This window comes from Cuculus canorus, chromosome 7 (assembly GCF_017976375.1).
Source record: "Cuculus canorus isolate bCucCan1 chromosome 7, bCucCan1.pri, whole genome shotgun sequence".
Classification (NCBI taxonomy): Eukaryota; Metazoa; Chordata; class Aves; order Cuculiformes; family Cuculidae; genus Cuculus; species Cuculus canorus.
This window is the reverse complement of record NC_071407.1, coordinates 7,048,286-7,076,037: the sequence shown is the minus strand read 5'-3', so window position 1 is coordinate 7,076,037 and position 27,752 is coordinate 7,048,286. Positions and strand designations below refer to the sequence as shown.

General features: G+C 38.0%; 1 protein-coding gene across 1 annotated transcript; it reads left to right on the top strand.

The window, feature by feature from the left end:
* Window positions 1-27,569, top strand: SMC3 (structural maintenance of chromosomes 3). The gene is made up of 29 exons (XM_054072347.1): window positions 1-155; window positions 4,984-5,059; window positions 6,619-6,657; window positions 7,442-7,509; window positions 7,863-7,934; window positions 8,107-8,186; window positions 8,776-8,854; window positions 10,208-10,325; window positions 10,815-10,990; window positions 11,174-11,254; window positions 11,503-11,667; window positions 12,183-12,304; window positions 12,750-12,963; window positions 14,588-14,691; window positions 14,917-15,016; window positions 15,466-15,626; window positions 16,973-17,114; window positions 18,411-18,561; window positions 19,555-19,707; window positions 21,402-21,553; window positions 21,777-21,935; window positions 22,605-22,712; window positions 23,661-23,769; window positions 24,416-24,663; window positions 24,785-24,997; window positions 25,719-25,910; window positions 26,072-26,249; window positions 26,696-26,802; window positions 27,101-27,569. Exons 1-29 carry the CDS (start codon window positions 141-143, stop codon window positions 27,170-27,172), a joined length of 3,654 nt encoding a protein of 1,217 aa, XP_053928322.1. The 5' UTR covers window positions 1-140; the 3' UTR covers window positions 27,173-27,569.
* Window positions 27,570-27,752: the final 183 nt, after the last annotated feature.

Genomic DNA, 27,752 nt, shown 5'->3' with positions numbered 1-27,752 from the left:
AGTCTCCGCCGCCATTTTGTTTTCGCGCGGGAGGAGCGGGCGCTGTGCGGCCGCGGGGGGCGGCCGGGGTCGCGCCGGGAGGGGACGCTGAGGCGGGCTGAGCGGCAGCGGCACTGCCGCCTCCCCCATCCCGCGCAGACATGTACATCAAGCAGGTAAGCTTGTGAGTCCGAGCCACCCGCCCCGCGGCCTGGGCCCGGCCCGGCGCTGAGTGGGCTGTGGGCCAGGGGCAGGGCCAGGGCCAGAGCCCGGCCGGGAGCGAGAGGCCGCTGGGGGGTGGCTGGTCCGAAACGCAGAATGGGTTGGATTGGAAGGGACCTCAAAGCCCATCCAGGTCCACCTCCTCTGCCATGGGCAGGGACACCTCCCACTGGACTAGGTGGCTCCAAGCCCCATCCAACCTGGCCGTGAGCACCTCCAGGCATGGGGCAGCCGCAGCTTCTCTAGGCAACCTGTGCCAGGACTTCACCACTCTCATAGTGAAGGAATTCTTCCTAATGTTTAATCTAAATCTTCCAGTTTAAAGCCATTTCCCATAGTCCTATCTCTCCATGCCCTTGTAAAATGTTCCTCCCGAGCTTTCCTGCAGGCCCCCTTCAGATATTGGGATGCTGTTCTAAGGTCTCCTCCAGAGTGTTCTTTCCTCCAGGCTGAACAACCCCAGCTCTCTCAGGCTGTCCTCACAGCAGAGGTGTTCTAGCCCTCAGATCATTTTCATGGACTCCTCTGGATCTGCTCCAACACTTCCATATCTTTCTTATGTTGGGGATTCCAGAACTAGATGCAAGACTCCAGGTGAGGTCTCACGAGAGCAGAGTAGAGGGGCAGAATAGCCTCCTGGCGACACTTCTTTTGATGCCACCCAGGACAGGGTTGACCACCTGGGCTGCGAGCATGCATTGCCACCTCATGTTGAGCCTGTTGTCAACCAGCACCGCCAGGTCCTTCAGCACAGGGCTGCTCTCAATCACGTTGTCCCATAGCCTATATTGGAACCACGGATTGCCCCTACTCAGGTGTTGCTCCTTGCACTTGGCCGAGTTGAAGGCCTTTGCGTGATTCGCTGCTATCCCGGGGTAGGAGGTTTCATTGCTGAGGGGAGGCGCCCTGGTCAAGCCCGCTGTGCAGGCTGGCAGGTGCCTACCTCCTTTCCTGGCTCCCGCAGATGGTTTCCTGCATTGCAGGTGTGAAGTGGCATGGGAAGGACTTGCGCCTTGTTCATGGACTCTGCGGGTCCTTTTGGACAGGGCAACCATCCAGAGCTCTCCTCAGCTGTCAGGCAGCAGGGGGAGGGAGGTGATTCTCCCCCTCTTTGCTGTTCTTGTGAGACCCCACCTGGAGTCCTTCGTTCAGTTCTGGAATCCCCAACATGTGAAGGATGTGAAATAGTTGGAATGGGTCCAGAGGAGGCTGCAAAGATGATCAGATGAATGGGGCACCTCTGCTGGGGAGGGACTTTCTGCAAGGGCATGTAGTGATAGGATGAGGGGGAATGGCTTTAAATTGAAAGGGGGAGATTTAGATTAGGCGTTAGGAATAAATTCTTCACGATGAGGGTGGTGAGGCACTGGCCCAAGTTGCCCAGGGAAGTTGTGGCTGCCCTATCCCTGGAGCTGTTCAAGGCCAGGTTGGATGGGCCTTGGGCATCCCGATTCAGTGGGAGGTGTCCCTGCCCACGGCTGGGGGATTGGAACTGGGTGGGCTTTGAGGTCTCTTCCAACCTAAACCATTCTATGATTCTGTCACCTCTGAGCTGTTAAAGCTCTCTTCTTAAAATTTCCTTTTTTTTTTTTTTTTTTTTTTTGGTAAACTACCTGCAAGGTGGCTTCAGTGAGGAAAAACGTGACTGCATTTGGGGTTTCAATTCAAACTGGTTCTGTCTGCCTCTTCCCCTGGGAAAACCAGCAGCATACTAGTTGTATTGGGATGATGCCTTAGGCCCCCCGTCATGGCCCATTAAACCTATTGTAGTTCATCCTTGACAGGCAATCTGCTGCTGATGTTAAGAAGGTCCTTGTATGGACCTTTTCCAAACAGTTTTTAAGACTGAGGAGAAAGTTAATGTTAGTTCTGTAGTATATTTCGCTGCAGTTGTATTGCATAGGATGTTATATATATGGCTATTTTGTACCAGTGCCTGTACATATTGATACAAAACTTACTACTATTCTCATTTCTTATTGGCCTAAAAAATTACCTGGCCTTCTGACACGCTACAGGTATCTTTATTAGGAAGAATACTTTATCTTGTTTGAAAGTGCATGATCTACATAGAAATCAGGTTTTCACCAACTGCTTGGCTGACTAGGGAGTGTTTCAAATGCCTTTTGTTGTTATGGATGTGCACGTTGCTTTAAAATCTTTGACTAAGAATTCTTGTTCTCCAGGTTTGAATTGCACAAAAGTTTGTGCTTTTGCTGTAGTATCAAAGAAAAAATGATTAATTGTTTTTACCATTTCATAGAGGCTTTCAGGCTCTTGCGAGAATAAAATAGATTATTTTATTCCAATCTGGATGTTTTTAGAATGTTAGAGGTAAACTGTAAAAATGCTACATACCAGTATTTTTTCTCATTCTTTTCATTTTTTTTTCTCTCAATCTGGTGAATTGGGAAAACAGCATTGTTTACCTTTTTTTTTAAATTCTTACATATTTTTCAAAATCAGAGTGAGTGAACATAGTTGCTGTAGCCTAGAGTTGATGACAAGACCTGAATAAGATTGGCAGTTCCTGTGTTTCCTTTGAAGGCCGCCCATACTGAGGCAGAGCTTACTACATATGTAAAAGTCTTCATCTGGCAGAAGGTGCAGACTGATGGGGAGGTAAAGGTCTGTGTTCTCAGCCACAGTGACTGGGTAGTCCTCAGTTAATACACTGCCTTAAATTTGCTTTCTGTAGGTTGGTCCATTAAGTTCTGAAGGCCTTAATTACTTCCAATACAGTTGCCTTGGATTTAGATCTGAGTACAGCGCAGGTACTTAATGAGAACTGTTTCTTGCCTGAGGAGAGGGAGCATAGACAGTTGCAATTCAAAAAAGGTTTAGATAGGCGAAGTATTGGAGGAAGTTATATTGGAAGACTTCCTTTTCCAAAATACCTGCTGTTACTAACATATGATGTTTGATGTTCAAGAATTAGTTTTCTGCCTACTTGTGTTCTTAGCTTCAGATTCTATGAAGCTTCAAATTCCATTATTTCATTTGTAAAGTGAAATAAGCGTGCAAGGAGGATTTGCAAGGAAGATGTGTTTGGGAATGGCTCTGTGATTTCTGACTAAAAGTTAGTTTATGCCTTGAATTTCCATTTCATTTCAATTTTCATGAACTGCTTGTTTGATTTGCTGTCTGATGTGGCATTTTCATTCAGTATTAGCGAGATAGTTTTAATCTGTTGGTACAAACAGGTGGTAAGAGGAGTTTTCTGTGATAATCTGTGATAATGGGCTGTCACGTAGTGGGGGAAAAACTTAAGCCTGAATTTGGCATCAATGAATCGGGGCACTTTCTTCTCCCAGTTTTTTGTCTAGTAAAATTTGCAGACAGGACTTTTTCACTGCCATTTATGTAGTGTGCTACCAGGATATCACACTGTATGAATGCGGTTCTGCCAGTAAATGTTTCTTGAGTTGCTCAGGTGTACAGTTAATATAGGCCTTTGTTGCAGAGGGGAAAGGCTTGCTTTAATATTTATGGTACTACTTCTGGGTCTTTTGCTGGAGGTTTTTATGTGCTTCTTGAATACCAAAATACTTGGAACATGGGCTATTTTAGTACTTGAAGATGGGAGAGAAGGGTGATGTTCAGAAAAACAGAAAATGGTGATGGGCCCATACACCTTACAAACAAGGTCTAAATAATTTCACATTTTAAACTTCAGCAGTAATAATATTGAGAAGTATCACTTAAGATATTTTGCTGTCTTCCTGACAAGTAATTCTTAGTTTGTGATAGCTGTCATGGTGAAACATTGGTATTATTTTAACAATATCTTGCTTTTGCTGGGGAAGAGCTGGCCAAGGACATAACAACTAAATGTTAACTCATGTCCTTTTGTAAATGTTCTTGCTGAAAGATGTGCAAACATCAAAACTTTTCAGGTGCTGTCTTTCTGCTCTTACTGAGCAGAGCAAAGCTGCTGTGTAGTCTTTCAGCACAGCTTTAATGTTTGGAAAAGGTTGTTAAGTGCTGGAATTTGTGTGCTGGAAGTTGGGTAAGTTTTGCTTCTGTGCAGAACCAAAGTATTAGGGTATTGTCACTCTGTACCTTGTGTGTTACTTCATCTGGCAAACCTCAAATCACTGCTGAAGTGAAATAGTTGAAATTTGACACGCTGCTTCTAGGTGACTCTTTGCTGTGTGGCTCCTGATGTTAATTGTATGGATGTGTATTTGTCTATTTAGAAAGTGAATTCACTAGAACCAAGATAGCATGCTTATTTTGCTTTTCCCTTTAGGTTTTGTGGTAAAACAAAATAAGACTGTATTGCATGAGAAATAGATAGTCTGGTATAGCTTTTGCAGTCTGTAATTGCTCTGCTTTGGAGAATTTGCAATTAGAATTATTAGGATGTATGTGGATTGCATTATAAAAATTAAATAGAAATCTGGCCCTGCTAGGATAAGTACTTGTTATATGGGGATTTTCTTTCCTGTATATATTATTTGAGGCAAATAAATCTTTTTGTGTGGCTTATGACAAAAGGGCTCTTGGAACGCTCTTGTTCACTGTGCTTTGGCCTAGATAAGTATTAGCATCTCTTGTGATGTGGGAAGAAAAAGTCGGTCCCGAAAGCAAGTGCTTGGGTGAGGGGCAAGTGTTGGGATGCAAGTTGCTCATCTTGAGCTGGAAGGTTGAAGTGTATGTGGGGAAGGGTGGGGGAAATGAACTGTGTTATGATTGATGTAACTATTCTGTAGAATCTTGTAGTTGAAAAACTGCTCAAGAACAGAGAGAACTGTTGAAATAACTCACTCTTCTCATCAGGTAATCATTCAGGGCTTTCGAAGCTACAGGGACCAAACCATTGTGGATCCATTCAGCTCAAAACACAATGTCATTGGTAAGTTCTGATACTTATCTTTTAACAGTAACTAGAGCTGTACTGTTCTTTCAGATGATGTTTGTATTTGAGTCCTTTATAGCTTTTAAAATTCTGCCTACGCGTGCCAACTATGTTTTCTGTTTTGAAAATTTTTTTTAACAGTTGTGTGTAGCATATCACAAGGCATATTCTGCTTACAGTAAAGTAATGCTAGCATTGAATTTTGCTGTGACAATAGCATGTCTGATTCCTCAATAATTGAGTGAGGTCTGTAAATTCCATGCGTGCAGATTTCTAACAGCCAAGACCCCTTTTAAAGGCTGTCATTGCATGAACAACAGCAGAGAGTTTGTATAGGATGCGTTTTTTTGGGGGGGATGCAAGTATGATTGTTCTTGGTAAGTAAGCATGCTGCTAACCACTATAAACTGCACCAAAGAAGAAGCTCTTCTTTCCTCCAGCTTTGGAGGAATGAATTTCTGGAATGTGGACTGTCAAAAAGTATGGGTTTCAAAGTGTAGTTTGATAAATAACGCCTACTATAACAGCGTGTTGTTGTCCACCGTTCTCATTCCTCTTCCTGTTTTTTGCCGATGGATGCCTAGTTCTGTGTTTTCATTTGCTTTGAATTTAGTGATTGTGCAGCAACTTTGAGACTGCTGACCTGACAGAATACAGTCAATTTTGGACATAAAACTTAGTAGCTGGAATTTACTCTGAGACTGGAAAAAACGTGACTATGACTTGAATAGCATGACCTGTAATGTAATGTTGTTTCATCGAGAGCTAAAACTTCATCGAGGTATTAGTGTTTCCAAAAGATGAAAAAAAATCTAGCTTCACAATTTTTTGCCTTTTTAAAGATCTTGTACAATCTCAAGTGGTTTGGGGGGGTGAGGTGAATCTGGAAGGCACGTGGCCAGGAAGGGATGAAGTGACTGGAATGCTCATTGCTGCTTGAAGGCAAGCAGTTTCAAAATCAATACAATAGGTACCGATCTTAAAGTTAAGGCACTGAGCCTAGCTGAATGAAACCCTTCAGAATTGAGTGCTGTGATTACTGTATGTTAGCATAGTGCAGTGTTCTTGCACTTCTAATTTTTTAAAATAGAAATAGTACTTCTTCCAGGCCTTTTAAAACAAAACATTGCTGAATTAGCAAGTGGAGTATTAAGGAATTCATGCTTTACCTGAAGTTCAAACCGTCAGCCTGAGCGTACAGGCAAGTGGTTTTCCGTAGTTAAATATAAAAGCAGTGGTGCTAGGACTGGCACCTAATATTCAAAATGAAAAGGACTGAAATAAGTAGGATCGGTTTAACTATTATTCTCATTGTGGAGTAGTGTTGGAGTTTGTAAGTTGTAATTTGTTTGAGTGGGGAAAGGACTGCTCTCTTGTTCTTCGACAATGACCAAGTGATCCATCTACTGAGTTTGCCTCATTCCCTTGAGATTTGACTGACTGTGTTATATTTGAGTTCTGTCTTGAGTATTTATATGCAAAATTTAATGTACATTGCAATGTTAACTTATGTCAACTTTGTGTTTTCCTGATGTACTTTGTATTTTAATTTTCAGTGGGAAGAAATGGATCTGGAAAAAGCAACTTTTTTTATGGTAAGTGTGGATTTCATAATGGGGATGCTGATGATACTAAGTTTCCATGGTTTTGCCAGTAGCTGGTTTAAAAAATGTTCCTCCTCAGCAGAGTGGCAGATTTACTGGTAATTACTTTGCAATGACAAAAGGCAGATCTCAATGCACTTCTTTAATACTTTACCTCCAAGTTTTCACTACTGTTTGGCTTCTCTGACTAAGGGCCTTCTAAGATTTTTAAATGGCAAGTATTTTACAGGAGAAAACTGAAAGCCAATTATGATATTTGAATTTTCTTTAGACACAGTAGGTGGCTAAATTCCAAGCTGGTTCCATAGCAGTATGGGACAGCTTATACAGCCTCTTAATGTATGGTTTTGCGGGGGATTTTGTGAGGTGGGAGCATCAGTGGATGCAAGTCAAAGGTGTTTAGTGATCTTTGCGGTGGTAGTCTTTATAGATTGCCAAGCGTGAAGTATTTTAGCATGCAGGCTAGGTTAACACTATCGCAATGTATTATGGAGAAGAAAGCTTGTGAGTCCCTACTTATGCAGCAGTGTTAATGCTTATGCAGTGCACTAGTGAGGTAGTGACAGTGAGACTGCTTCAGGAAAATTGTAGTGTACAGCAGGCTGAGTGATAAAGACCCAGCAGATTAACGTTTTAAATGAAGTAATGAAGAAATATTGTAAGATATTAGCAAGGGCATGACTATACTATACAACAGTAAAACAGTATGTTTTAAATTAAAGAAGCTGCCTAGAGGAAAGAATAAACCTTCTGTTTCTTTACTGTTTTATTACAGCGATTCAGTTTGTTCTCAGTGATGAGTTTAGTCATCTTCGCCCGGAGCAGAGACTGGCTTTGTTGCATGTAAGTGAAGGTGTATAGCAACAAGACTAAAGAATAAGCTGATGCAATTGAAAGTTAGTACAAAAATGGTAAATTGCTGGGCTGTGGCTGTTTTAAGCCAATTGTTTTGTAAGCATCCTTAGGCATTTTTTGTTTCCCTTTGGAAAAAGATAATTTATTACAAAGTAATATATTATGCTGGTAATGCACACCAGTGAATAAAAATATATATATATTGGATCTTGCATAGATACTCTTGACTCTCAAATCCTTAGAAGGAAAGGGGATGTGGGGTTGTCCGGGAAAAGGGAGATAAAAGATCGCGAAATCCTTGTAAGATTGGAATTATGTAACCAAAATATCTGCTTTCTTAGGAAGGTACAGGTCCTCGTGTTATTTCGGCATTTGTGGAAATTATTTTTGACAATTCAGACAACAGGCTGCCGGTAAGTTGAATACATTACTTCATGATGACCATTTCAGTCTCTAATATCTCAATAACGTAGAATTGTTCAGTATATGGTAACTGCTTTTGAGTCAGTTCTGGGACATAAACATTCTGGGTTAGTTATACACCTACTGAAAGCAGTTAAATTGACTGGGTTTTGTTTTCTTAAGATTGATAAAGAGGAAGTCTCACTTCGCAGAGTCATTGGAGCCAAGAAGGACCAATATTTCTTAGACAAGAAAATGGTGACGTAGGTACTTCTTTTCCTTAACTGAATGACACTAGTGGTATTTCCGTAAGATTCTGTACTCGCATCAAACAGTTGCATATCTAGCCTGAAATAAATTAATTGTCATGATTTCCATGAACATCTCTAGTTTAGTTGTGTAATGCTGAGTATCAGTAGTTTAACAGCAAGGACGTCAGTCCTTGTGCAATACACAGCAGACTTTGAATTTACAGTTTCATTACCATGGTGTTTAACTGCTTATATAATACTTTTGGGGTTTTATTTATTTTATTTTTTAATGGAAGTTACCAGACATTAGGTTGCTTCATATCCTTCCTTGAAATATCTTTACCTGTATTTGCCTCTTTTTTGCTTTGAGGTGCGTCTTTCTTGATCTCTTTCCAATGCTATAATATTTTAGATATTTTCCATTTTCACTACCTCATTTCATTTTAGAATTGGCTATTATCAAATAAAGAAGCTTCTTCAAACAAAGCCTGCATTGCACAGTGATTATAGTGTGTGATGTATAGTTGTGATACTTTACTGAATTTTTGCAGCTGTCACTTGTACTTTAAGTGTTTCTAATAGATTCACATTAATATTTCAGGAAAAATGATGTAATGAATCTTCTTGAGAGTGCTGGATTTTCTCGCAGTAATCCCTACTATATTGTCAAACAAGGAAAGGTAAGATTCTTTTTCACAAAGTCTGGGAAACCATTATCAAGAGTCTTATGTTTCCTGGATGTCAAACTTTGGTTAACTTCTGCAATAATTAAACTAAGCCTAAATCCATTTTGGTGTGGAAGAGTTCTTGTAGATGCTGCTTTTGCAACTGTTACTATTTTAGCAGTGTATGTTGATTTTATGAAAGAAGTTTTGATATCTGTGATGTTGATAATTAGAAAAGGGTTTTTCATGGTAATTATGTGCTTTTCTGTGTACTTAAATAAAAAGCACACTTAATTCATATGACTATTTCAATGTAAATTCATAGATTTCTGGGACTTAAAATGAGGTAGTAAAGTAATTGTAGAGAATTTTAAGAGGCAAAAAATACTGTAAATGGAGGGTGAATTGGAAGCATATGGAGGCACCAACGTTGAATAGAGCAGTGAAAGGGCTCACGGTATGGCCTGTAGTAACTGTTCTTCCTCACCAGACCTTTCAAAGGATACCCAGACCTGGAAACAAAGGACAGATTACCTGTAATGGCTGTAATGGCTCACAGGGTGGGGCATCGTGGAGACATTGATAACTGTCAGCTCTTAAAGATCACCAAAAGACATACTTAAAAGGGGAATGCAGGAGGCTTGAGGAGCCCTTGATGGCAGAAATGCTGACCCAGTAGTACAGTCTCTCAAATGTTTATCAAGCTGTATTTTCCTATACAGCTGAATGCGTTCATTTGGAAGAAACCACTTCAGCTGGAAAGTCACTTGTCTTTTGTAGTGGGTGTTGGTGCACATGATTCTTGCTGCCAAACTACACATACTGGTTTTAATATAATACAAATTAGAAACAGTTATTTCCTTATAAAAGGATGTCGTCACTGAATTTCTATTGAAGGAAAGTGAGGTTTACATCTGCTTTAGTTGTATGGCTGGTTTAATGTTGGATTAATGAGTGTTTCATGACCTCAATTATTTTAAGATTGGTAACCTCCACATTTGGTGTGGTTTTATGGACACTTTTAAACTAGTTGATTTAGCATTAGGACTTAAAAGCCCAAGTTTGAGGTTCTTTAAACATAATTTTGAGTGGGTAATGATTTCTTCAATTCACAGAATATTAGTATCTTGAGTTTTAGCAATAGGTGGTAGACTTTGAAACCAAACAAAGTACATTACAAGAAGAGTACTTGCCATGCTAAAATAATCATCCCAAAAGGAAAGCAGTGTAGTATTTGCTAGATACCTAAATCTTCCTGCCAAAAGCTCAGGCAAACTGGCACAGCAAAATGAAATGCAGTCTTGGATCTTTTGTGGTTAGCCATGCATCTAGAGCAGGCTATTGAAGTCATAGATCTTGAATTTTCAGATCAACCAGATGGCTACAGCTCCTGATTCTCAACGACTGAAGTTACTAAGAGAAGTAGCTGGTACCAGAGTGTATGATGAACGTAAAGAAGAGAGTATTTCACTAATGAAAGAAACAGGTAAAAATAGGTTAAGAAATAGATGTTTTCATTGAGTTCCATTAACTCTGAAGCGTTCAGTAAAGCTAATTGCTAGACAGATTTTATTTGTGGTCTGTTAGATGTTATGCTGCATGTCATATTTCTTCCTTGAATTTTAAATATCTCAGAAGTTCAAAAGAAGTACAAAACGCGAGTGATGTCAACTGACAGCGATCCAGAAATCGGACTACCTGCTGCTATGCAAACACTAACATTTATGCAGTATAAACTATAACTATTTCAAGTGTGTGAGCCAGGGGAGTACATGCTTGTGTTGCCACACATAACTAGTATCAACAGTTCTGCTGTTATCGTGGTTTTTTGGGGAACTTCTCAATGTCTGTTTTCCTTTTCACTTTTCGTAACTGTTGACAAAGAGTTAATCACTGGAGGGGATGAGTAGCTTTAAAGGTGTGGGAATGTATTACAGTGTTTAACTGAATTTCAATTTTGTCATCTTTTCGAAAGAGGGCAAACGAGAGAAGATCAATGAGTTGTTGAAATACATTGAAGAGCGACTGCATACCCTAGAAGAGGAGAAAGAAGAACTGGCTCAGTACCAGAAGTGGGATAAAATGAGGAGAGCATTAGAGTATACAATTTACAATCAGGAACTTAATGAAACCCGAGCTAAGCTTGATGAGGTAAAATATCTTGGCTAATGGTAAATATAATGTGAGCTGTTGATTTGCTTTTTGCCAACACCTCCTTGTGTTCCTTGGTAGGATCTTGGTGATGTTCTTAACTAATTTAAAAAAGTTTTCTTTCTGGAACTACTACTAAACCAGAATCTGTCTACCTGAGCTAATGGTGATATTTCCTTACAGCTTTCTGCCAAACGAGAGACAAGTGGAGAGAAATCCAGGCAGCTGAGAGATGCACAGCAAGATGCTAGAGATAAAATGGAGGTAAAAATGCTTTTAACAGGGGCTCTCCAGAGATGTGTTTTGCTTTGTAGTGGGTTTTTTTTGGGGGGGGAGATGGTGTGTTTAAGAAACAGTGTTAAGTTTTATTCTATGCTTTTGTCCTGTTTGGAAAGAGGAGAAATTTTCCACAATTTTAGTGTATCTTGATCTACACAATGATGATTTGAGTTTCGATAAATACTGAAATGTGCATGCAGTGTTTAATATACTACATGCTTAAATTTGCATAGGAAATAGAACGGCAAGTTCGAGAACTGAAGACAAAGATTTCTGCAATGAAAGAAGAGAAGGAACAACTTAGTGCTGAAAGACAAGAGCAGATTAAACAGAGGACTAAATTAGAGCTGAAGGCTAAAGACTTGCAGGATGAATTAGCTGGCAACAGTGAACAAAGGGTACGTAACAGTGGTGAAGGCTTGAAGTATTTTGGCATGAGGTGGTATTTTTGTACGTTAAAGTTTTTGTTTTAGAGCATAGCCTTTTGTTTTCTAAGGGTATGCTGGACAGATGTCTTAAGTTTTTGTGATGTCTTCAGTGTGCTTATAGGGGATGTAAACAGACTCCTGTGTTACGATCCTTTATTTATCATCCTACAAGTTGCAAAATCAAGCACCTGTATATAATTCTCTTGACCTTAATTGCTGTGCGTATTGGAAAGGAGGGCTTTGTAGCACTAACTTGAACTCCGTTGTTTGGCCAATACAGGCCTCCCTTACTTGCATAGTTCAGCTTCTCTGCTGTCCTGATAGGAACTGAATGAACTTCTATTAAGTGTTGAAACAGCATAGTGTCAGATAAGCAATGACATCTTGCAGTCTTGCACTTCTAACGAATAATTTAATTGTATATTTATCTAGTAATACAGTTCTTGATCTTATGTAACTTTAAATACTCTTTGTTTGACTTTCAGAAAAGACTGTTAAAGGAGAGGCAAAAGCTTCTTGAGAAAATTGAGGAGAAGCAGAAAGAATTAGCAGAAACGGAGCCGAAATTCAACAGTGTAAAAGAAAAAGAAGAGAGGGGAATTGCTAGGTGTGTGGCATAATAGACCTAGCCACAATGGGGAGTCAGAGCATTTCAAACGAACCCAAGATACTATTGATGCTATCCATATGCGCAATTAATTCCTAGTTTCACTTATTGCTTGAGAATGAGGTAGCTGTAGCTGTGTGTACTTACAGATCGTCTGCAAAAAGCTTCCTTTATTGTTTGGCATGGGGTAGGGGGGAACAGTGTTGGTGAACTTAAGTTTTAAACTTAACCACTTTTGTGAGCTCTTATGGACTTCTTGTTTTGTGAAGTCTTTTTGGGTGATTGTGTAGTTCCGAATGATGCTTTCGGTTTTGTTACTGATTTGGTGCTTAAATTTTAGAGCCTTGTTTCACAGTCTTTGAAAATTCTCATAGTAATTCTTAATGCTTTTTCTTAATAAATAGATTTATTTATAATACAACATGCCTTTCCCTTCTCAAAATAGGCTTGCACAGGCTACACAGGAAAGAACAGATCTTTATGCAAAACAAGGTCGAGGAAGCCAATTTACTTCCAAAGAAGAAAGGGATAAGTGGATAAAGAAAGAACTGAAATCTTTAGATCAAGCCATCAATGACAAGAAGCGGCAGATTGCAGCTATACACAAGGATTTAGAGGATACAGAGGCAAACAAGGAGAAAAATTTGGAACAGTACAGTGTAAGTTTTCAGCTTATTCTCAGTATTTTTGAGGGAAGTGTTAAGTGCTCAATCTAATCTTGAACAATCAAACTTTAGTGCCTGTTTATACAGAAGATGGAACTTTCTAGTGGGGTGGAGTCTTTAAAAAATGGATTATTGAAAACACCTATAGATCAACTCCAAACTCCATTTAACACTATCTAACTTCATGCTGTATGTTGACTTTCTTTCTGGTAGTTTCCCCAAAATTTTTGGCCTGAGTTTTCAGGAAGAATCATAGTCTGCCTTGCTTTTGTCTTACGTTGAACTTGGCCATTTTGTATAGATAGCAATTTGTTATATTTTTATAACCGTCCAAGTTGGTTGTTTTAACTCTTCTGTTATTTTCCCTAAACGAGGATCTTTTAAACTGTCTGCAAGCACTGCACCTTTGTACCACAATTGCGGCTGGTCGGAAGTTGCGTTTGTATCCATCTTGGATGATTAATCTGTCTTAGTATTATTTGCATAACCTCTAGATTTTAATTTTCATTCAGAAACAGCTTTTACACTGCAAATACAGTAGCACAGTCCAAAAATAGCTCTCCTCCTAGGAGCTACAGGAGGGAAACCCCCTGCGCTTATGTAGGGAGAGTATCCCATGCCGGGACTGCTACTCTGCATGTACTGATAGACGTGTTCTTGGTCTTTGTGTAATATATCCACTGAAATCGTGAATCAGTCTGACAAAATCTAGGAATGTAGTTGTACCAAGATGACTGTTCTGCTAAGTAGTGTTCGGATGAGGTTCAGAGTAGCAAAGTAATGATTCTCTGTGTTGGTGAGTAAAAGAAATACATTTAGCACTGACTGTTATAATTGTATTATACTGCTCAATAGGAATTCTGTAGAATTCAAGAGATTAAGTTGAAGGTGGCCTTTGATTCCCTTTATAGACATGCTTCCGTTTTCTTTTTCTCCTTAAGTAAGCTAGATATGCTCAGGCTAAGAACTGTGGGTTTTTTATTGTTTAAAGAGGAGATGTCTTGGGTGAACATGATGAAGAGCATGCAAAGTGAGGTTGGAAAAACTTTGCTGTGCTTTGAGAACACAGCTAGTCCTCCTGTGCACAGATAACTGTGAAAACATTGAGTGGCAGCTCTGAGCTGCTTTGCAAGTAGCAAGTGTTGAATGAGCGCCGGTAGGATGTCTGTGCATTGGCTTAAACAGCAGCAGTAAAGCACTAGCACTGCTGGAGAGCAGGCTAAGATTTTTGAGTAATAGCAGTACGGCATGGTATGCAGGGCTAGTATGTATGTTCTTAGAGAAGTGGTCTTTCAGAGCACAATTACACAGTTGTGTGTGATTGCTACTGTTTTGATTGGATTTCTTACTGTGATTTACAATGAGCCATTTCATTGTAATACCCAGATTCACAGCTCAAATCCCTGCAGTTTTGCAGTCTCCTTGATAACTTCACCTTGTTACTGTTCCCTTAGAAAGGTGTGTTTATTCTTGGTACTTTTGCAGTTTGTTGTGAATTAGTTAAATCATTTGTAGGGATTGTTTCAGTCTTTTAAGGGGTAATAATTTAAGGGGTGAATAAAAAAGATTTTTAAACATAGAGAGCTCTAGTTTCAGACTGTTCTTTTCTTTCTGTTAGAAACTGGACCAGGATCTTAATGAGGTGAAGGCTCGTGTTGAAGAACTGGACAGAAAATACTATGAAGTGAAAAATAAAAAGGATGAACTACAGAGCGAAAGAAAGTTAGTAATTAATTGAAATATGTCTGAATCTCACTTAATGTGAAGGACCCCAACTGTGTAGTTGTTAACATGGCATGTAGGTATGTTTTTAAAATGTAGCCATGTATGAACTCCTGCACCTTGCCTTCCTATTAGATTAGCAGTCTTTAAGAATAATAAATAATAATCATAAAGGTCATTAGACTTTATTCGCACTTAAATATTTTAATAATTTTTGTTCTGTAGTTATCTATGGAGAGAAGAAAATGCAGAACAACAAGCTCTCGCTGCAAAACGCGAGGATTTAGAAAAGAAACAGCAGCTTCTCAGAGCAGCAACAGGAAAGGTAAGATACTTTGTATTTGACAATTCCTTGTGGAAGCTTTTCTTCTCATTATTAAAGGAGAAGTCATAGTTGTATCTGAAAGATGACAGTTAATTCTTTTGTTTATTGGCTTACTGTCATAATTAAGATAAATTATAGTTGTAAGCTGAATTTGTCAAATATTTATAGCTTTAGAACTACTTGGAAATTAGTATTGTAAGCTCAAGGTGATTGAGGAGGGGTAAGAAAGCCAGATAGAAACGGAATACTTCCGAATTTTTTTCTGGTATCTTTTTGCTTTTTGAAAAAAAAAAAAGACCTTGAAAAGTGGCAGACTCAAATATTTATGTTTCTTCTGTTAGAGCTGTAGGTTAGTTAGCAGGAACTTGGCGAAAAAGGTTATGACTTTCACAGAGTTAAAGTGTATATTACTTCTACATCTTCTGCAATAATGAGCTGTATCTTAACAGGCCATTTTGAATGGTATAGACAGCATAAACAAAGTTTTGGAGCATTTCCGTCGAAAAGGCATAAACCAGCATGTTCTAAATGGCTATCATGGCATTGTGATGAATAACTTCGAATGTGAGCCAGCTTTCTACACTTGTGTTGAAGTTACTGCAGGGAACAGGTAATTACGTGCTCTTTTGCTTTACTTAAGTTAAAGCAGCTGCAGTCTTACAGTTTAGTTGTTGGTAACAGTTACTACTGAAAATTTTATCCTTTTAAACTTGAGCTCTTGTCCTTTTTTTGTCAAAGCGCCTTTTATGTATCATGGCCAAACTGCTTCTCCTTCAAGGAGGACCTAAAAAGAATTCTGCTGATTTAAGAATTATCTTGGCTAAAAAAAAACTAAACCAAAAAGCGTGTAGAGACTCCCCCAAAAGGCCCCACACGCACTGTGCTAACACTTAGCTTCACCACCTGTACTTCTGCTAAGTTATAAGTTATATTCAATAAAGTTGGACAGCATCTTCTGGTGTAGAGAATTCTACATAAAACAGTGCTGATGTTTCAGTGATGAGAGTCCATAAGAATTATTTCACTTACTCTAGAAAATCTCATAGATGAAGATGAGCTGTCAAAACCTGCTATTTCAAAAGCTGTCTGAAAAAAAAACCTGGAGCGTTAATGAATCTGTGTGTAAGGTGTGTTCCAGATGTCAATGCCTGTTGGGTCATTCACACTGCACTTCCTGCAGCATCTGACACTTCCAATTAATTTAAATTGTCTTTTTATGTGATCAGTCCCCTGTTCCAATCAATGAGTAGTCATGCAAATTCTTGTTTTAATAAAAGTGTAGATACTAGCATAAGGGTAGGAATAGAGGACAGTAGTGACAGGATCTTGCAAACTATCGCACAGAAATGTTGATGCTACCACAATTTGAAATGCAGTCCCTCAGCTGAAACATCTGTGTCTGTGTGAAGAAGAATGTCTCTTCAAAGTGCTTCACAGTCCTTTCTGAATCCTTTTACGCCACATAGTTCGGGACTAGCATCAGAGGGACTGAAATAAGTGATTTGTCTTTTGCAAGTTGAACTACAGTTTGCTTGTTACTGCTTTTGACAGTCACACATGGAGATAGATGTAGTTTCTGTTGGTTGTGTACAGAGGCATAAGATGCAAACTCAGTAAATCCATGCAATGAGGGCTGAATATTGACTGTTGAAATGGTATGGAGGACAGAGGTTTACAGTTGGACCAAAAAAGGCTGTGTACACAATGACACTGTACACGTACTGAGCTGCTTTTGTGACAGGAGGGTGGAATGTAAAATTCTTGTCTGATCCCATTTTAATGGAAGTGAATCGAGTGTACCAGTTGGTTATTCTGAGGCACAGACTTGAAGAGAAAATGCTATGCGGCTTTATATTGGTGTTATTTAATCATACCTGTCTGCTTACTGTTTCATACAAGTATGTTAGTACTTTTAGCACAGTAAAGTTTTGCTTGTCTGTTGGGCTTGTTAATTAGGTTATTTTATCACATCGTGGATTCTGATGAGGTCAGTACAAAGATCCTAATGGAATTTAACAAAATGAACCTTCCTGGAGAAGTTACTTTCCTCCCTCTGAACAAGCTGGATGTTCGAGATACTGCTTATCCAGAGACTAATGTGAGTCAGAGTTCCTTTTGAACCTTTCACTGCTTCATAATTGCAACGCCTCCTGTTTTGATTTGTGTGTGTATATTGCTTGTTGCCCACCACTTGCTTTGCTGTTGAATGTCTGCAATTAAATTCTGCTAGTAATGTATGCTTCTCAACAGAAAAAAAATCTGTTACAGGAAAATACTTGCTTCCCTGCCAAGTATTTCCTCCTTGAAGTTTAACTTCATCTTCCAAGTAGGTAGGGGATACTTAAAAGAAGTAGAATTTTCTTGTAACATGATAATGGACAATTGCCTAAATTACTGAACTCTAATTCTTCAAGCCAAATACTGCTGTAGACAAAAGGTGAAGAGATGGATAGGATGATATTACAGCCGTGGACGATGTCTCGTAGTTACTGGAAATGAGTTATTTTTTATATTTAAAACTGCATGAGTAAATCTTTGGTGACAACCATTAAAAAGTACTTCTGAAATAGATTTCAAGAAGGTATCTGCTCTTATTTGAATTTTTAGTAATTAATTAATTGGGTAAATGTTAACTGCTTCCTATGGTAATCATGGTATAATGAGTCCTTTAAAAATTGGTCTTTTTTTTTTTTCCTCCTCACATAAACATAGGAAGAAATAAATAGGAAACAATCAGACTTCTAATGTGCTTGTTTGGGGAGAGGCTTTAATATTAAACCTGTTCATGTTGGTGTCCTGTTCTCTACAGAAAAGATTAAGTTTTTGGAGGGAAAAAAATTACCAAAAAAATGCCAATCTATGGTACCTACTCAAATTGTTTTAGTAACAATTTAATGCTGGGATGAAACTCTCTGCAGACTCTGGGTTGACTTAAGTCTCAAACCTAACTGTTAAAAGCTAAAATAGCAAAATCTTGCACTTGATTTCCTTAGAGTGTTTATGCATTTGTTTTGGGAGTGTTCAGTCAGGGTGTCATCTGTCTACCAACACGTGGCTGTTTATTACCAAAGTATCATTCACGGTGTTATGCTTTGAGTTCAGGGTTTCACATCCTGATAAATAAATAATATATATAAAATATGAGTATATATATATATAATGTAAATAATGATAGACACAGCTCCAGAATTCTCATTCTGGTTGTTTATCGATTGTCAAGCCAATGTTAACATTCAGTGAATTTGAGATATACTAAACTTCTAGAAATTCTTGTTATAAGGCTAGTAGTTTCCTTTTCGAAGGGCTGTATTGGATTCTGTGTATGAATTTGTTGCAATATACTTGCCATATTTATATCAATATGCTCTTCTCATTAAAATCACTGTCATTTCAGGATGCCATTCCTATGATCAGTAAACTGAGATACAATCCAAGATTTGACAAAGCGTTCAAACATGTGTTTGGAAAGACTCTGATTTGTCGTAGCATGGAGGTGTCTACCCAGCTGGCCAGAGCTTTCACTATGGATTGTATTACTCTGGAAGGTAAATACTGCAATTTTGTAAGTTCTTTATCGTAAAAATGGGTCATTGCTCATTGAGCATGGTCTGTTGATGTTGTCAAAACAAGAGTATTTTAAATAATAGTATACTTGACTGAGATGTACAAGGTTGCACTTGGTTAAATACTGTGCTTAAAAATACTGAATTTCTTCATGAGCTGTTGAATTTTCTAATGATCCAGTAGCTAGTAGCCATGCATCTTTGTTCTGAGAATTGTAAAGCAGATTAGGTCTGTGTTCATCCAATTTGCTTTATCCAGTTTTAACAGGTTTTTGTTGTCCTAGAGTATCCGTAGTATTTTCCACAAACTTAAACCAGTGTTTAGAGTGCAAGTGTATGGCCTTAACTGATAAGTGCAGGGTGAATTCTTTTGCGTACCAGACACATTAACATGTTTTTATGTTCTGTGAAATATGTTTCTTGTTACTTGCCTGTTGTTGCAAGGCAGATTCCCTACAGGCTTCTTGTAGTCTTTTTGTCCCTTAAAGTTGATCTGAAAAAATTCCTAAGGATGTCAGAGGAGGAAATGATTAATTTTTAGTTACAGCATACTGTATAAGCCACAGATGCTGCTAATTACTCAGCCTCTCTTTTGTTTTCTTCCTCACAGATCATCTGCGGAGTTTTTTTTAAACTGGTAGTACTAGGTATTTGCATTTTTCCCTTATTATAGGTATTTTTTCCTTCAGGCTGCGTGGTTTCAGAAGTTAGATAAAAAATATTAGCAAATGCTTAAAGCAGATCGTAGCAGTCTGTGTTGGTCTTGATAAAGGAAATACACTTTAAATGGAATACAGAAATATGTGTTTTCCTGATTATTGTAAACATATACTTGTGATTGCTGATACTGTTACAGCGCTCCTGCAGGTTAGTTGATGTTCTAGTTAACCTCCTAAGTAGTATTGTAGAAACTGCTCTGAACATTATGGAGAGCATGTAGTGTGCGTTTTATATCTTACCCTGTTACGCGTTTAGGTGATCAAGTCAGCCATCGTGGTGCTTTGACTGGAGGTTATTATGACACAAGGAAATCTCGGCTTGAATTGCAAAAAGATGTTAGAAAGGCAGAAGAAGAACTTGGTGAACTTGAAGCAAAGCTCAATGAAAACTTACGCAGAAACATTGAAAATATCCTTTTGTTCTTGGGGATGGTGTGATGGCAAAGCTTTCGTTTTGTGGTTTCAGTAATAGATGAAAAACAGGACACTGACTTTTGTTAGTGTTAGTTATTAGCTGTGGTATTTGTTTTCACTGTTCCTTGTGCAGCCTAGTTCTAAATGTAACTGTAGGGATTTTGGTAACAAAGAAATAGGTGATTAAAAAGAGACAAGCAAAACCCCGGTATTGGTGTACAACCAGTGAAAATAACAGATTTTAAACCAAATACATTGTTTATATGCCTGAATTGCATTCTTATTTAAAAATCATTTTTAGATCCATGCAAATAGTTAAGAAATAGTTTCTGCAGCACTGCTGTTATTTTTTTCGGTTAAACTTCCATAACAGAGAAGCTTGACTGAGAAATAGTAATTGAAACACACCATGTCCAATGGTTTTGCTTCAGAGAAGAGCTGGCACTGCAGGCTTCAGGAAAAAGGAGCTTCAGTAATCTGTTCCCATTAAATTTTGCTCTTGATCGTTAAAGCTTAAAGATGCTGTTAGACCCTAAACTATGAGGCTTTCTATTCCTTCCTAGAGTTTGTTATAGTAACTGCTATAACCGGATATTGTTACCTCTGCTAATCTTCACTGCATCTCCTGACTCATGCTGTATTTTTAGTACTTGTGTGCTGAATTGGTATGTTGCGTAGTCCACATGCTGTGAGGAGATGGAGGGCATTGTATTATTAAAGTCTGAGTTGCTTGACAGACTAATTTCAACACTAATCCTAGTGTGCATTGTACAAGTAGCCTGCTTTTTGTATCTAGGAATGGGACCTTAAATACCTGCTGCTTGTAGTCAAATCCCCCACTTACCTGTTGGATCCTTTGGTTTCTATATAACTTAACTTTTAACTAGGACGTTTAATTTTGGAGCAGAGGAATATTTCTTGCTCTCATTTACGTAAAAACCTTTAGGCCTGGGTTTCTTTTTGAGGAGGGATCTATAGAGGATGTAGGTAGCGTGCTCAGCTAACTGATAGAAATTCCTACGTGGCATACCCTTCGGCTGTGGTAGATCAGCAACTGTAACGAGCTGTTGCGGCAGTCTGGCAGTACCTTTTAGAATATACCACAGACTTCAGCTGTTTTGAAAGTAAGATATCTATTCCTGTTCTGTAGCTCATTCAGGTTTTTTCAAAATGTTTTAAGGATGTAGTGAAGTATTTTACTGTAACTTCTGCTTAGAGGAATTATTAATTATTAGGGCATTGAGGTTGCTGTTTTAATACATAACATACTAGTAGGAGTAAGATGACGTTAGCAATTCAAGCTAAATTAAAACAGAAGATTCTGCAAGCCCTGCAATATTACTTAAGCTGTTCTATTAAAACTCTTGAACAAATGAAGTGTTTTGCTTCAGAATTAAGTAAGGGATAATTATATTGTTCTAATATTTCTTTTAAACGTAGACATCTGCTCTTCTGTGTTTTGTAAGATATAAGTTTTCCTTACAAGTTCGGACATATCCCTGTGTTGTTCCGAGTGCCATGGTGTGAACTTCATAGCTAAACAAAGCAAGTGAATATTTTGTGGGGGTTTTGTTTTCGTGGTGTTTCATTGTAGCAGCTGAATATGCTGAAAGGGACAAAAATTGAAGGTACTGATATATGTGAAATGCCTCTTAAAACAAGAACAGAGTTTTCCTTAGCCCACGGTATGGATTAATAATGAGATTGACCAGTTAATGAACCAAATGCAGCAAATTGAGACACAGCAGAGAAAGTTCAAAGCCTCTCGAGACAGTATTTTGTCGGAGATGAAAATGCTGAAGGAGAAAAGGCAGCAGTCTGAGAAGACGTTTATGCCCAAGGTATAGTATGGGGATATGGAAAGCTGTTACTTATTTTATATTAATCATTTCATTAATGTTACTGATAAACTTGCATACCTTTCTGGTTAACATTGTAATTTGAAATATGTAAAGATAACTAGAGATATGTCACAAGAAAATGGTTATTTAAACAGAAAAGTGAAATTCAGATAAATCTACAGATTGCTCTGATGAATGATTCTGTCTAATATTTGTTCCATAGCAACGCAGTTTGCAGAGCTTGGAGGCAAGTTTACATGCTATGGAGTCAACTAGAGAATCATTAAAAGCAGAACTGGGGACTGATTTGTTGTCTCAGCTCAGTCTTGAAGATCAGAAACGTGTGGATGCTCTTAATGATGAAATTAGACAACTACAACAAGTAAGGAATTAAAAAAAATCTGCCATTAGATGTGATGCCTACTCAATAAATTTGTATCTGTCCCTTTTGTATGAAAGTCACTTACGATTAGTATAGTGTAATTAATGTTTCATCACAAGTAGGCTAGGCATGTTATGGGTTATCTCATTTGCAAAGTGTATTTGCATGTTTTTCTCAAGAGTTGAGAGAATTTTGGTAGCTGTATAGGGTGAGAACTATGGCTATTTGTGTGGGAATTATCACAGTTTTCTTGCTCCTGCTCCTGGACCAACAATAAATACAAAGATAGAATCTGAAAGGGATGATGCAGTGTGGGAAAACAAAATAATGCCTGCAATGCCTAAGGTTTTGTCTGACACCCATGTTGAAAAAATACTACTTACATATATTCTCTAAAGCTCTTCTGGGTCTAAGAATTGGATTCAGGTGCCAATACAGTTTCTTAAACTTACTGATTTGCATGGTTGACTTTTATACTAGGCAGCTGCAAAAATATTTACGGTTTGGTTCTTTCTCCCTGTTAAAATTAGACCAATAAAGAGCTGCGGGATATTTTAATGTACAGAATTGTGTGAAAAGTGGATTTTTTTAATATTTTGATTATTTTAACATGGAAAAGACATTTGTGTAGGAATCGGTTAAGGCAATTAATGTGCTCTTTTTTTTCAGGAAAACAGACAACTTTTAAATGAAAGGATTAAATTAGAAGGCATTATCACAAGGGTTGAAACATATCTCAATGAGAATCTGAGAAAACGCTTAGACCAAGTGGAGCAAGTAAGGATTTTTTTCTTAAATGTACTTTTGCGATCTTTTTGGGGGTTATTTCCAGCACTTTGACATATATTAATCATCTGATAAATACTCATTCATTACCTTGTGTTACTTGTAGTGGGTTTTGCTTCCCTATATCCGAGCTGAGTTAAGTAATTTACTTAAATTTCAGCACGGTATTTTTGGCTTGTGGATTTTTAACAGAAATCCTACTCTAAATACACAGGCTGTGTATGAAGTCCAACACAAAAAAAACAAGACTAACCTGATACTTGGAAACCAAGAGTGGGAGGGGGGAGACACGAAGATGGTTATAGGACATGTTCTGAGGTGTCACAGGAGACAAGGCTCAACTCGATTGTTTCACTCTGTATGAGTGGAAGTGTGTTCAGATACAGACGTTTTCTTACCCTGAGTTGGAAAATGTCTGTGCAAGAGTGAACAGCGAGTTAACATCAAGTTAAGATCAAGTTTCTTGTGAAACTGAAGAAATCTGCCGGAGGAACTTTTTCAGTTGACTGAGGCTTACAATGAAGAGATCTCTTAAGATCCTGTCGCTGCTCAAAGGAACCTGTCTTTTTGTTGGTAGAAGATATGAAAGCAAAACTGACAGGGACCCTCAACAGCTTTTCAGAAAGTGATCTGCGAAATTGCTTTGAAGATTGACAGCATCATATCCACCTGTATCAGGTCAGAAGGGAACTGTTTTGAAGGTGATCGTAGTTGATTTTCTTAAAAGATACAGCTACAGTCTAATTTTTTTGTGTTTGACCTCATATAAATAGGGCCCTCATGATGGCAAATTTGTTTGAAGATCTAACTATGCTCTAAAACTTTACTAAAATATTTAGTACAGTTATCTGCAGAGTAGCAGAAGATAACTTGTTTGTCTGGCTTATACTTTTGTTCCCCTCCATGCTGAAGCTTGGTGGCATTTACTTTGTCCCGTAGGAACTGAATGAGCTACGAGAAACGGAAGGTGGCACAGTTCTTACTGCCACAACATCAGAACTTGAAGCTATCAACAAACGAGTGAAGGACACGCTGGCACGGTCAGATGGTTGGTAGCGTCATTTTTTCAAAGAAAGATATCGAGGGTTTTGAAAGTCACACATAGCATGGTTTTGTTCAGAAACAGGCCATAATATGAGTAGTAGTCATTAATTTCAAATATTCTGTAGTAGTTACATAGTGTGCAACAACTTTTTGGAACTCAGCAGCAAAAGATAAGCAAAACAAGATTTTGCTTGTGTTGTACATGAGTGAAAGTGTCCACAACTCCGCACTGTTACAACAATGAGGATGTGCTGGTGATAACAGACTTCTGGCTTCAGGACATAGTCCTTTTGAAACAACCTTCAGACAAGTATGATCTGGTCTTAAGTTTTATCTAACCTGTATAAAACTATTAATAAGTTGCTGTCACGTAGGAAGGAGCACCTGTATAAGTCAAAATTTTTTTTACTACTCTTTCTAGGCTTTAACAATATGACCCTAGTATGTTTGTTAGGGGTTTAACCATATTCTCCTGGGGAAGGAAAGAGGGATTTTCAGCTTTTTGTCTTAAAAGTAACTTTCTATTCCTTAATAGGTCTTTTTCTTTAGACTATCGTTTTGTTTCAAGAGTACTTGACTGGATAATTGCTGATTTTATGCAGGCATGTAAGACTTACCTCTGGGTTTTGTGCTCTCCCCCAATATCTCAGATCTGGATAATTCTATTGACAAAACAGAAGCAGGAATTAAAGAGCTTCAGAAGAGCATGGAACGCTGGAAGAACATGGAAAAGGAGCATATGGATGCCATTAACCATGACACAAAAGAACTTGAAAAAATGACCAATAGGCAAGGCATGCTTCTCAAGAAGAAAGAGGAATGCATGAAGAAAATCCGAGAGTTGGGTTCACTTCCACAGGAGGCTTTTGAAAAGTATCAGACTTTAAGTTTAAAGCAGGTAATAAGTGTTCTTGGTGTTATGTTTCATGACCAAAAATATTAGTGTCGCGTACATCTTAAATGTCTAGTCTGGATAGAATTGCAAGTACCTTTGATATGTTAATATTTTCCATTTACAGTTATTCCGCAAACTGGAGCAGTGCAATACAGAGCTGAAGAAATACAGTCATGTTAATAAAAAAGCTTTAGATCAGTTTGTAAATTTCTCGGAGCAGAAGGAAAAATTGATAAAAAGGCAAGAGGAGTTGGACAGAGGCTACAAATCTATCATGGAGCTGATGAATGTCCTTGAGCTCAGGAAATATGAAGCTATTCAGCTGACTTTCAAACAGGTAATAAAATAGCAACAATTGTAAAGACACTGGTGATGAAATCGCATTGTCTCTTTATGCAGCAGCTGTACTGGGAGAAGCAGATTTCAAGTAAATCTGTTCTATTATTGTAGAAGGCAGTATTGTGTAACTTTAGGTTTGTGGGTTTTCTTAAGTACCGAAAAAGGAATAGGCTAGTTTTCAGTCTTGGTACTGTTACAATGCTAGCTTTACTTTAAACCTCTTAAATACTTCCTTTCTGATGAGTCTTTTTGTACTATGTTCAACCACCCTTTCTGGGAAATGTCTGGTAATAATTTCTGCACTAAATCCATTTTCCAGATTTAGTGAAGGTAATTCCTAACATTAACAAAGGATTTTAACTATGAGGTACATGAAGTGTTCTCTTAGAAGATCATATGCTTAATAAATTTCTTATCTGAATTTTACTGTAATAAATAAATAATAATAATAATAATAATAATAATACTTGATTTTCCTGCTTTTCTATGTTTTAAATCTACCATTTTCTTGAAAAAAATTGTGAAAATTCTTATATTACAGGAACAGTTTGATGATTTAAACCAAGGTCTTTATAGCACGTTTCTCACTTCTGCTTGTGCTTAAGAATGAACGTGGATCTCTGCTTTGAAACATATACTTGATATAATCATGTAAAACCAGCTGTTGTCTGCTTTTGTTTTCATTATGTGAAGTTGAGCTGTTGTATTTACTGTTTCAGGTGTCAAAAAATTTCAGTGAAGTATTCCAGAAGTTGGTGCCTGGTGGCAAGGCCACATTAGTGATGAAGAAAGGAGATGTGGAGGGCAATCAGTCCCAGGATGAAGGCGAGGGCAGCACTGAAAGTGAAAGGGGATCTGGATCTCAGAGCAGTGTTCCATCTGTAGACCAATTCACTGGAGTTGGCATAAGGGTAAGGAGGAAGATTTGCGTTTCAGTACTCTGAATATTCATCTAGATTGCCTTTGAATTATTTTTTTAAAAGGCTACTTTTAATTGGTCCTGTTTATTTACTGTAATAGCAAGTTATGTCGTGATTTAATATTTTGGAATTGTCTTGCATTGTTTTCGTAGGTATCGTTCACAGGGAAGCAGGGTGAAATGAGAGAAATGCAGCAACTTTCAGGTGGACAGAAATCCTTAGTGGCCCTAGCCCTGATATTTGCTATCCAGAAATGTGATCCAGCTCCATTTTACTTGTTTGATGAAATCGACCAAGCTTTGGATGCTCAGCACAGAAAAGCTGTTTCAGGTAACTGTCTACCTTTATTCATCTTCACGTGGTTGAACATGATAGACTGTCTTCTCATCCCTGATGTTTAAGATAAAAGCTTTTATTCAAAAAGGCACATTTGGGGATATCCTAATGTGTATTAGAATTTAACTTTATGAAACTTTCATGATTTTTTTTTAGGTAAAAGCTCAGTGTTGTCTACTGTGTCTAAAGGCTCACCTTATCACAATTCAGATTTTGATGAGTGGCTGAATATGTCAGGGTTGGTACTGGAATTGGTGATAGTGCTTAAAAACCTGGTATGGATCCTTTCTTGATTTGTAGGTGTTGTGGTTGTTTGTTTCTAATAACCAGACCCTTATTTTGAATAAGGAATAGCAAATTCTTTGCCTATCTCATATTAAGACATGTCCCACTTTATTGAAAAGATTACATTGAAAAAGAATTCTTGTCTTCTCTTTCAGATATGATTATGGAACTAGCTGAACATGCTCAGTTTATTACAACAACGTTTAGGCCTGAACTGCTTGAGTCAGCTGACAAGTTCTATGGTGTTAAATTCAGAAACAAGGTAAATGATAAATTTTAGTTACGTTGTTTACTGAGAAGACTCCACTTGAAAGTCAGATTGAAAGTGAATCAGTCTTATTCACTGATGGGTTTCTAGTTATATCACAGTCTTTTGCGTAAAAGTTCTTTCCTTCCTGAAACAAGAATTTAAATATCTGCAGATCTCCCTTTCCGTGTTCTGTAAAGGAAATAAGAAATTTATCAGATCTGTTGCTTAGTCCTGGTGCGTTTAGATAAAAGACTTGTCTAGTTCTGCAGGAGGTACTATAGTAACTGTTTACTTCTTTTTGTTCCACCAGGTTAGTCATATCGATGTGATCACAGCAGAAATGGCCAAAGACTTTGTAGAAGATGACACCACGCATGGTTAAATGAAATTGTACTTACTGCTCGTTTGGAAGATGTGTATAGTGCTGTGTTTATGCCAGGGACTTGTAAATTTAAAATATGAAGTATTTGGTCCTTGTTTAAAATAGTTTTTGAACATAGATTTTAACCAAGACCCCAGAAGGCTTAGTTTCAAAGGAGCTTGAGTATCTGTTTTGTCTCTGTTGCTGTATTTTATAAGATAATTGTTAATGTTACCTTTATACAGTACCTGTAGTTTGGAAATTTTATTCTCTTCCCTAAATCTTTTGTAAAATGTCTGTTGCTGTTTTAATGCTTTTCAGAAAGTGCTAGCTATTCCTTAAGTATAATTTTATCATTTATATTGCCACTTGGTTTTTTTAATGGCTTCAATTAAAATAATTGGTTTTATCGCTGAAACTTGTGTATGTTAAGTTTTTTATTTTGGCTTATATTGTCTTTAGAGGATTCCATTGAGATGGAGTACGTACTAAGTCATATTTGAGCTGCAAATTTCAGAAGTATGAGACAAATCAATTCTTTGAAGCCATTCTTACTACTTTTTCCCCTTTATTGCCCATTGCCAATGCTAGCAGGAAACTG

What these genes read in the sequence shown, in the direction of transcription:
- SMC3 (XM_054072347.1), top strand. An exon ending in CTGGCAACAGTGAACAAAGG is followed by an intron (nt 11,668 to 12,182) that starts GTACGTAACAGT and finishes TTTGACTTTCAG; the next exon opens with AAAAGACTGTTAAAGGAGAG. An exon ending in AGACTTTAAGTTTAAAGCAG is followed by an intron (nt 24,664 to 24,784) that starts GTAATAAGTGTT and finishes TTCCATTTACAG; the next exon opens with TTATTCCGCAAACTGGAGCA.